The sequence below is a fragment of the Grammomys surdaster genome, unplaced genomic scaffold, assembly GCF_004785775.1.
Source record: "Grammomys surdaster isolate TR1022 unplaced genomic scaffold, NIH_TR_1.0 280, whole genome shotgun sequence".
NCBI classification, from domain to species: Eukaryota; Metazoa; Chordata; class Mammalia; order Rodentia; family Muridae; genus Grammomys; species Grammomys surdaster.
This window is the reverse complement of record NW_021604721.1, coordinates 1,636,006-1,647,066: the sequence shown is the minus strand read 5'-3', so window position 1 is coordinate 1,647,066 and position 11,061 is coordinate 1,636,006. Positions and strand designations below refer to the sequence as shown.

At 43.3% G+C, this 11,061-nt stretch overlaps 1 protein-coding gene across 1 annotated transcript in view; it reads right to left on the bottom strand.

Moving 5' to 3' along the window:
- Positions 1-939: 939 nt before the first annotated feature.
- Slc2a12 (solute carrier family 2 member 12) overlaps positions 940-11,061 on the bottom strand; it is a 54,606-nt gene continuing 44,484 nt past the window's right edge. Inside the window, exon 5 of the mRNA XM_028777362.1 lies at positions 940-3,253. Within this exon, the coding sequence (XP_028633195.1) occupies positions 3,100-3,253 (154 nt within the window). The 3' untranslated portion in view covers positions 940-3,099. The remainder of the gene's footprint in view (positions 3,254-11,061) is intronic.

Genomic DNA, 11,061 nt, shown 5'->3' with positions numbered 1-11,061 from the left:
TTCCTCGCAGATGAGAAGTAAAAGGCATGTATATAAGCTTTAGGTAACTAGGGTAGAACTTCACAGATCAAATGATGTTTGTGTTACTAATTTAATATGATAGAAAATGTTAAATGTGTTTTAAAAGCTAAGAAGTTGTAGTTTTGAAGAGAGGACTTTTCTTGTCTTGATGGATATACAGTAGTCCTGTTACCCTTGTCATTCTGGAAAGCCTGACTGTAGACGGAGGGAGCAGTTGAGGTGCTTACTACCCTTAGGTTGGTGCTCAAGGCTATGCTAAAAGTCTTGTCAGAAATTGATTGACATTGTGTTTTAACAAGAAGTGCCCATAAGCGGTGTCTGTCCCACTGTGTGGTTCCGGCTCGACTTGACCCAGAGAGCCGCTGACAAGCTCGGCTCCATCCTCCCCGTGTCTGACTAGTACAGGTGATGGGTGACGCCTGGAGGATTGAGAGAGGCCACCCTTAAACTTCCATTCTATGAGACAGGGCCCTCAGCCATGCATGAGCTCTGGATGGAAAGACCGAGCTTGCAGGTGCTTAGTGTAGCCAGGAGTGGCTTTACCTACAAATAAGTCAGGTAGAGACAAAATTTAGATTCTCTATACAAACTAAACTATTTCTCACGAAGCTCTGGCTTACTATTGTGTTTTTGAAACATTTTGCAAAGGCTTACAACATGTGCACCATATTACAAACCTTACAAGGCTAACTTAAGCACTGGTTGAACAGTACATAGGCTTGTATGTTCAGTTTGTTTCCTTAAAGACTTCTCATACCCTGCCCCTCAGCTCCTTCAGAACGTGGGAGCAAAGGTGAGCTTTTACACTTGCTTTTCCCATAGTCAGTGGTGACTCTTTTAAGCCTTCGGTTATGTTTAAATTGTTTTTATATTTGAGGGTTTTTTTGTTGTTGTTGCTTTGTTTGTTCGTTTTTGCTGTAAGATTATCAAAAATTCAGAGGTAGAGGTAGACTGTTTGAAAACTGAGGGTTTACCACTTGCTTAACAGTGAACTCCTGGTTTGCAGTGTTCAGAAATGTGTATGCGAGACAGAAACTCAGACAGGGAAAGTGCAGATTAAATGCTATAACAGTTTCAATGTCCAGTAACCTAAAAGCCAGGCAGAGCTGAAGCTCTTGGGAAGTGTTCGAGGAACAAGCATGGCCAAGTCTGGGTTCACCTGTGTGTGCACTGTCTGGCACCTTCCTTCCTGCACAGTCCCCGGAACAAATCGGGAAGCAGTTACTGGTCCCGGGTTGCCTGGTTTTCTACAAGTACTGTAAAATTTTTTATATAAATAAAAATTGTGAATATATACATACAAGTTTTAAGTATTCCCCCTTTTTATTTTTGAAAACCATAGGCTTCATGTGCTGGGAGGTAGGGTGGGACTAATACTGGGTAAAAAGTTATTTTGAAAACACAAGTGTATAGTTCCATACTATGAAAAGAACAGTAGAAGGTTTACAACACTCCAGTGAAGTGATTAGTAATAAGCTACGTTTGCGTATTACTTTTCGCCCATTCACAAGGAGTACACAAACGAAATAGCAGTGTGTGCCCATGTATGTGTAAAACTGAATCATTTAACAGTTTTTAAAATATCCTAATCTGAGAACTTGGAGGGACAAAAGAAAAAAAGCTTGCTTTGATAACCTACCTTAAGTATTTTTTAAAATGTGGCCTATAATTCCAGAGACTCGTGATCAATGTGAAGTGATGCTCTGTAAAACATGCCTTGCCCTCTCTTCCCTCAACGAAGGAAACCAGTGCACATTCTTACTTGATATGAAATATACTATGACATAATCAAGATTTAAGTCTCCCTCCCTTACAACTTCTTGGTTAATTTAGAGGCTGCATTTAAGAACTAGGCCTCCTGTTGTGCTCCTGAGGCTCAGGCACTGCTCTCTTACTGCTGCTTCCTCTCATTGTCATTGTCTCTGCTCTCTGCTACCAGGGGATGCGGTAGGCATGCACTCTGTCAGACTGGGACCGTTTGGTAGTGAAAGGAAGAAAATCCCAAATTAAGTGGTCTTTTTCTGCAAATTCTGTTGGTAAAATGCTTTATCAAATTTATTTAAGTGGAAAAAATAGAGGCCAGAGAAGCACATCATGTGGGTAAAAGCCACCTTGCAGGTATGGCTCAACATCACTGCTTATCACAGAAAGGAAGGTACCTATCCTGATGTCAGTGCTGTTCCCTGTGTGTGAATCCATCGGAGGTGAGCACTGAGGGCCAGTCTGCTGTACCTGAGGTAGAGTGACTCCTAAGGAGTGGGAAGAAGTGCAGAAAGCTGTGGGGTGCTACAGGCTACTACAGAAACCTTCCCAGGAGGCAACTCTTACGAGATTTGACTGTATAACTTAAAGCTAACTGCTTAGAGGTCTGGATAAATAATATTATGTTGGACTCCTTTACTAATATTTACTAACAGCTATTTCTAAATAAATATGGTCCCAGTAATTTTAAGGTGATTTTTCTAATCATTTAAACAAACAAACAAAAAAGATGGAAAATGGTTTTATCTTAGAGTTTTAAAAATTGACATAAGACTTACAAAAGAATATTTTGATTGACTAGTGTGTGTTGTACAAGCTGCATAATCTTTGTACTGGTGGACTTGAGTGATAACTGAAGTCTTATCCAGGACACCATCCTAATCTACAACATAGATGCAATGAAATCATCCACAGTGTGTTGACAGAAGACCCGGAGCAAGGAGTGTCTTCAGAGACACACATGGTAAGTGTCTGACCAGAACACAACTGTGTCAGAGTATCAAGCTGTGAGTGGCATCCTACACAGACAGCTTAAGGCAGAGGCAGGCCTCATCACTAGAACATAGTGTTTTCAAAGCTGAAGTAGAGGAAAAGTTGAAGGCGTTGAACCTTCCAGTATTGTTTTACTTGACATCAGGGCTTTGGTGCCTCATGTACCTTTTGGCAAAAGTCTGTTTTGGGGAAGAGGAATTAATAGTGATTTTTTTTTTTTCCAGATTCAGGATGTCCATGTAAAATTTCTCCATAACAGTGAGGAGAAACCATGGCAGAGACTCTTGTAAGTCCTGCTACTGTGCCACATGGGATTGGAGCCCCTTAGGTCTCTGGTGAGGGCTGCTGTGACTGTCCCCTTCCACACAGCTTCTTACACTCTGGGAGTTGCTCTTGGGGCTTTCTTTTTTGAAGCTGTGTTGGCACTAATTCTTCCTGGTGATGACTCATAAAACAAATGTTGTTTTTCACATAGTTCCTGAAAGAGAGAGAGGCGTTCATGAAAATGTCATTCTTCGTTTATATAGTATTTGAAAGTAATCTGAAAAAAAAAAAAAAGTTGCCCTGGGGTTTTCATGGTTTAGTTCATGGAAAAACATTTTTACTGTGAAGCCTTCATGTGTTGAGAACTGTGATATGCACGTTCGGCTTTTGCTCAGTCTCATGCAGAAAGTAAACTGGGGCAATTGTCCTCTCAGAACATGGCCACAGCACCCCTCTGAACAGGCCAAGACTCCAAGAATATGTATTACCAGCAGGAAAGGAGTGATTTCACCCCTAATCCTGACTCATTTTCTTGCATTTTCTAGCTCTCTATTATGCCAGTATTCTGCCTTCTGTTCCCTCTTTTACAGCATAAATTAACTCCTCATAAAATATGCTGTACCCTTTTATCAGGAAGGGAGCGCCTTTGAACCTCTCTCTCTTCCATGGGGAATGAAATATAGGTCTCAGTAGGCAATGTGGGTAGAGTTGGCTAAGTCTGCCTTCCAAGGGGCTTGTGCTTTCGTAGACAAATGCAAAAGCATGTGATTTGGGGTTGTAAAGCTGCTGATGAGAAAGCAGAACAGGAGACAGAGCAAGGTTTGTGGTAGGGATTATATATTGTTCAACAATCCATAATTCCTGGAGGTCAGGTTGGGAATCCTTGTGCAGAATCCCAGAATATACTGGCACAGTACTTTGAGGGACTGTGGCTTGTAATGAGGTACAGGGGAGATGGAAAGCATGATTGTCCAAGAGAGCCACAACAGAAAGTGGGAGGTGGTGTTAAAATGTCATCTCAAAGAGTGGAAAGGTCAGCTCTCTTGGGGAACTGTGGCAGGTGGCAGGGCATCCTAAAGCACTATTTCAGGTTTGTATCCCTAACCTTAAAGGAGATTGGTCATATTGCGTTTTAATGGGAGTTAGGTTTTCCTGAATGACGGGAGGATGGGTCACGGAGGAAGGAATCTGAGCCAAGCAAGATGGGAAGTGAAGATGTGGGTGGCAAGGTGGCAAACACAGGGCTTCAGAGCCTTGGGGAGGACAGGAGACCTGGTCTGTTGAGCATGGTATGGGACCTGTGACTGTAAGTTGAAGGTCACTGTACATTTGTTCTCCATGGCAAAACTAGATGCCCTCCCCACTGAGACAGCGTCAGCCCCTACTCCTAAACTCCTGGAGTCTCAAGCCTGTGATGCCTGACCTTCAGCCCACACCGCCTTGGAACACCTCTCGGTTTTGGGAATAGTTTGTTCCCTTGTGTTTCCTCACCATTGAACTCCCAGTCTTTGGTGATCTCTTTCTAATCTCTGAATATTGGCCTAATGGAGGGCTTGATCCCATCTTGGACCTCATTCTCCTCTGCTTCTGATGAATGCTCTCATCATGAGGTCAATGGTTTCCAACATTCAGCTCTATAAAGACTTACGGACTTAACACTCACATTCAGCTGCCTACTTATGTGTCTCTATTTAATGTCTGATGAACATCTCCAAAGTAATTCATCTAAAATTATTCTAGCTACCCCTGTGCCCTGAAGCCTAGGTCCCTTCAGGCTGCTGTATCTTGGTGCCTCAAAAGCTTAGATGTTACCTTGACCATGCCTCACTCCTGTATCCAGTTCTGTTCATTTGTTAATGCATTCAACACTGAGCTTCTTTACAAGCCAGGATATTGTGATGAGAAACAGCAGCAAACTGTAAAATTCATGTCCCATGGGGTTCACCCATTAACATCTGTTGCTCTAGCAGAGAACCTCTGCATGGTTCCCAGAACGTACATGGCAGGTCACAAGTGTCCTTAACTCCAGCCTTCGTCTAGCCTCTGCTGACACTAAGCATATATGTGTTACTTATATATACCTGCACAGGCAAAACACATTATTTTACAGATTCCTGCTCCTAAATCTAATGAGATTTAGGAACTAAATCTAATGAGAGGTAGCTAATAAGCCAAGTAAATGTTTCAGCTGTTAAGAACCAGAATATGGTAGATCAGAGTCAGTGATGTCAAGTAGGTTGGCAGGAAACAGGGAGGCGGCACTAGGGCAGATAGCTGCCTCGGGAAGGACGGGAAGAGCAGCTGCTGGCTTGAGTGGATTAGTAGGAAGCATAAACTATGCTTTTCCTCCATGTGACAAGCCCCAGGGGACTGGAAGAAAAGAATGTGGTCACCTTTTGAGAAGAACAGAATGGAGGGGAGGAAGTTGGGAAATAGGGACCAGGTAGGTAAGCACTACGGTAAAAAGGAGTTCATGGTACCTCAAGAGTGCCATGGAAGAAATGGATACCAGAGGGAGTTGGAACCCGCACAGCCTGCTATGGAGTGGTATGCTATGGTGTGGGGGAGAGATGAAAAACTGGAGTTTAGCTGCAGCAAAGAAAAGGAAGACACTGACATCAAATGAGAAAGTGGGTCTGGAACCAGTGGGTGGACTTCTTAGCATGCTTAGCTTATCTCTTCACATGAAGGGAGATTGTAAGCAAGGCTCCATGGATAGACACACTTTGAGGTTAGGAAAGATCGAGATGGATTAATTTCAGCTCCTGGTACACATGGTTCAGAGGGCATGACATTGACCCAGATGAGGCAAGGAGGGTGAGAGAAGATCCGTAGGAGGAAGTCCAAGATCACCACAGAGATGACATGGAGCCAGGCGAGGACAGGTGTGTGGAGAGATGGGACAGCCAGAACATAGGGCCCCATATGCAGTAAAGCTATTCAGAAAGGATCACATATTCCACTAAAGACGTGCTGAGAATTGGCCCCTGCGTTAGGACTATTCCAGGGAAGTGCATAGAGGGCTTACTGGAGCAGGCTGATGAGAAGGGGAAATGAGCAGAATGGATAAAGAACTTTGCTATAAAGAAAGAAATGGCAAATTGGAAGAAAATCGGCACCAAAATACCTTTTTTAGAAGATAGGGAGAAGCAGTATGTAGCTTAGTTGGCCAATTATTTGCCTAACATACAAGAAGCTCTGGCTTCAATCCCCAGCACCTTATAAACCAGATGTGGTGGTACACACCTATAATCACTACACTTGGGAGGTAGAAGCAAGAGGGTCTGATGTTCAAGGTTATTCTCAACCGTGTAACAAGTTAAAGACAAGCCAGGGATTCATGGAGCTGTATCTTTAAATGAAGGGGGGTGGGGTGGGAAATCCCTGCAAGTTTGTATTTACGTTGTTAAAAAGTACAAAGATAAAAACAGAGAGAATGAAGAGGTAAGCAGGAAAAGGGAGAAGGGAAGGAGTATCAGGGGGCTGATGTCATGGGAGTACAAAACTGGTCCTCAATCCTGGAGGGCTGGTGGTGTGAGCACATAGCCAGACAATCGCTAGGACAGAAGACTGGAGATCTGTGGCTGCCATGTGTCATGTAGGGCCATCTGAGGCTAGCACTGTGCTTGTGAGCATCCTCTGCCTCAGGCTGCTCATAACTCATCTGGCCTGAAATGCCAATCATGGCATGTCACTCACTGTCCGTGCTGAAATGTTTGGTTCTCTCCCACTGCAGTTAAAGCCAACCAACTCCTCCCTCAGCCTGCTTTATCAATCCCAGGGACTGTGACCTCTTAAGAGTTCTTGCCCTCCAAGAAACAGGTTAAGCTTGTTTCTGAGTTAGCCTCTGGACTAGCAGCTCTCTGCCTGCATTCTCTGTACCCCCACCTTCCTGGGTCATATATTAAAGGTTATCTTAGCACAACCTTCTGAAGCCTGCCTCACTCCAAACACTAGTCAGTACATTTTTCTTATCCTGGAAATATTTTTTGTTTGGTTTTTCTCATTGATAATTTGGTTACAGAATCTTCACCAGTGTCTGATGCATAATAAGTTGCTCAACAAATACATATTTGTTCATTTATTTACTGTGTACTTTTTTGTGTGTGCTCTGTGGAGACACTGGGTATCTCACACATACACCCAGGGCCTCTCACTGAACCTGGAACTCACAGATCTGGCTGAATTGGCTGGTCAGCAAGCTTCAGGGATCCTAGCCTCCTGTCTTCTCTTTCCCAATGCTAGGATTGAGGGATTCACTGCTACCACCCCACTTTTCACGTATGCTGGGGACAAACATGTTTGCTGGCATACACGTAACTGACAAAGCCATCTCCCAAGCTCTCAGTAAGTATTTAGAAACAGCTCGTTTGCCTACAGGAATGGACAAATCACATTAACTGCTAACAGTACACCTAATCTAAAGGTTTAGTGATGCTAAACCTTTTATAAAACATTAGCTGGTTTGTTTTCACCTAAGTTGGGGAAAAAAGGAACGAAAATCACATTGAAGAAACTAAATATAGCAAGCATCCCATTGAGGGTTTGCAGTTGGCAAGGCAGATACTAAAAACAAAACGCTTTCAAATTACATGATAGCAGCTAAGTTTCCTGACTCTCAGCTGAGTCACTATTTATTTTATAAGGAAGTTAACATCCTTGGAAGAATATTTGTTTTCTCAGCTTTGTAAAAACTGGGGCTGGGGTGGGGATCAACTCTAAATAGGAGAGAGTAAATATTAAACCATGTGTACTATCAAATTTAAAATTAATGTGGTGTTATAGTTAACTTTCTTACTCCTTACGAAAACTCTATTGGAATTTGCACACTAGGACCGGTTTCCATAGTGACAAAAGTTGATTCGCTTGTTTTATTAACTTCTAGATTCCAAAAGACTCCTTTAGCTCAGTAATAGCCCTCCTCCATCAACTTGACTTCAGTTTCCATGTACTAGCAAGTTCCATGGGCTTTCCACTGTCCTACATTTCCTTGGTTAATGTGATAATCTACTCATACCAAAATTTTCTGTCTCTGGCATTTCTCTCCAGGGAACCTTGCTTAATGTATGCTTCAAACACTTCTTGTCAGTTTACATAACTCAAGCTGCTTACACATTTTCATTTTCAAAGCATTTCTCAACCTACTGCACCAAGCAGGAAAAAAGCTTTTGGCTCTTTAGGATTGTGTGATGCGGAGCTGAAAGAATTCTTTTCCTTTCAGAGCTCCATCTGGGGGCTCCCCTGCAGCATGCACCCGACAGGTACTGCTGTTGCTAGCACTGCGTTTAAGCCACAGACCTGTTAGGCCACCATCTTCCAACTTCTCTGCCCCTCACCCCCATGCCCTTGCCTGTTATCCCTCACAGTACTGTTGAGAGGTCATGATAACTTCACTTCAGTCTACTCCTAGTTTTCAACAAATGGCTGCCTCAGACGGTGCCCAGACTGAGGTTTTGAGTAACTGCATGACTCAAAATAACCAAATTTGGTTCTCATAGACAGTAAATCAGGAGTGTACTCTCTTACTATTCTCCCCCTCCCAGACTGCTGAATAAGTTTTGCTGAGTTTTAGGTACACCCAAATCCTATGCTCTTAAGGAACATTCTTGAAGACCACTAAGCAAAAAGATTGGGTATTTCTTAATTCTGTTTAAGTTGTTAGGATTTGTGGTTTGCTTTACTTGACAACCCTATCTGAAAGCTGCTTAATGAGGAAAGTTTTAAAAGTTAAGACTTTTGGAAGGAAATACAGTGTGATCGATAATAAGCCCTTGGTTTTGTCTATTAAAGGAAAGTAACGGTTCATTTGGCAATTCGATCCTAACAGACTTACTATTGTTCACAAGACTGTTTTTAACAAACTTGTAAAACATATTTTATGCCTTGAGTTATGAGTTGGGTAATTCAAAGTGCAAACACACAAACTGGATTTACCACACACACAACAAAAGGAAAGCCTCAGATGTCTCACCTGCTCAAGCCAGCCTCTTCTGCATCAATGACTCTTAATATTTTTCTTAGCTGCCAAATGCTTGGGCTCTGCAAATGTTTCTCACCCTGCCACTGCCCATGTACCAAGTACCTGCATCCCTGTGTTGACTACCATATCTGTATCTTGAGAGATGTTTCTCCTAAGTCCCAGATTCCTGTGCATGCCTGCATTCCCTCCACTTGCAAGTCTCATGCGCACCACAGAGGGGATCTGTACAGATGGAACTCAGAGCTAACCCCAACGTCCACACCAGACCCTCTGCCAAACTTGCCCCTCTTCCCTAACATCTTGCTGCCCTGAATGTCACTATTGCATACTGGATTGATTCTGGAAGCCTGAGAACAATTCTAATTGCCTCTTTCCCCTCATCCCTCCTTCCTGTCTAGGTCCCAGTTTCATGGGCTGTCATACTGCACCATGTCCAGCTTTACACCTTCCCATCTGCCATCTCAAATAGCTCCATTCAGCCACATCTCTGTCTACCCTTCCAATTTTGCCAAAACCGTTCTTTCTAAACCCTGGCTACTTCATCTCCTTTTATTTTAAACTGCTAGAGGGGTGGCTCAGTGGATAAGAGCATTTCTGTACAAACATGGGTGCTTGAGTTGAAATCTTCAGCATGTATGTAGAAGTTAGGCATGGCTAAGCCTGCCTGCAATCCTAGCACTGAGGGGTGGAGCCGAAAGGATCCAGGCCATCCAGCTTAGCCAAAATGTGACCATCAAGTTCATTGAGAGACCCTAGCTCAAAGGAATACAGTGGAGCTCAATAGAGGAAGGTAGCAAAGTCCAGCTTTGGCTTCCATATGTGTACTCACAGCACAAGTATTCCAACACGTGTGTATATTCCACACACACTACACATTACAAAAAAGAAACCAAAAAAAAAAAAAAAAACCCACTACTGCCTTTAAAGTCCAAATTCTTTACTAAGATAGAGACCCTGCCTGGGCCCTGTTTGTTCTGAGCTCATCTCCCAGTCTCAAAGGCATGTTACCTCCGTAGCATAGCTCTGAGTGTAACATTCCTGGGCATGACCCTACCCCAGACCCAGAGACCCTTTCATGAGTCAGCTCTGGTAGCTGGGCTGTGGTGGCGCACGCCTTTAATCCCAGCACTTGGGAGGCAGAGGCAGGCGGATTTCTGAGTTCGAGGCCGGCTTGGTCTATGGCCTGGTCTACAGAATGAGTTCCAGGACAGCCAGGGCTACACAGAGAAACCTTGTCTTGAAAAACAAAAAACAAAACAAAACAAAACAAAATTCAGCTCTGGTATTCTCTCCTTTAGGGGAAAAAAACCTTATACAATGAAGTTTTCTAACAAAACCAGCAATTTATCTTTGTGCTACAGGACATGGTATCCTACAATGATCTAATTTCTTCTTTACCACCTAAAGTAGAAACAGTTTCTTGTTGTTTTCTTTTTTATTTTCTTTTTTTATTTATTTATGTATATGAGTACACTGTCACTGTCTTCAGACACACGAGAAGAGGACATTGTATCCTATTACAGATGGTTGTAAGCCACCATGTGGTTGCTGGGAATTGAACTCAGGTCCTCTGGAAGAACAGTCAGTGTTTTTAACCACTGAGCCATCTCTCCAGCCCTCTTGTTGTTTTCTTAATTTTCAGTATTTTATTGGGGAAAGAATCACTATATAGCACTGAAGCCTGGAACTCAGAGACCTGCCTCTGCCCCTCTGCCCCTCTGCCCCTCTGCCCCTCTGCCCCTCTGCCCCTCTGCCCCTCTGCCCCTCTGCCTCTCTGCGTCCTCCATGCTGGAATTAAAGGTGTGTGCTACCTCTCCAGACTTCGCTCCTTTGCCTGTTGCCTTAGGGAAGAAGAGTTAAATCATAACTGAAGTAGCAGGCAAAGACATGATGAGGGTAGCCAGGATGTGGCTCATTTATTTTAATTCTTACTGCTTGCCCCTCCCATTGCATGAACCGTGTTAGGCTGCAGACAAAGCAACATCTCAGGATCCTCAATAAAAACTTGCTCTGTGTTGAGAGGTGGAGGATGGGGGTTGAAA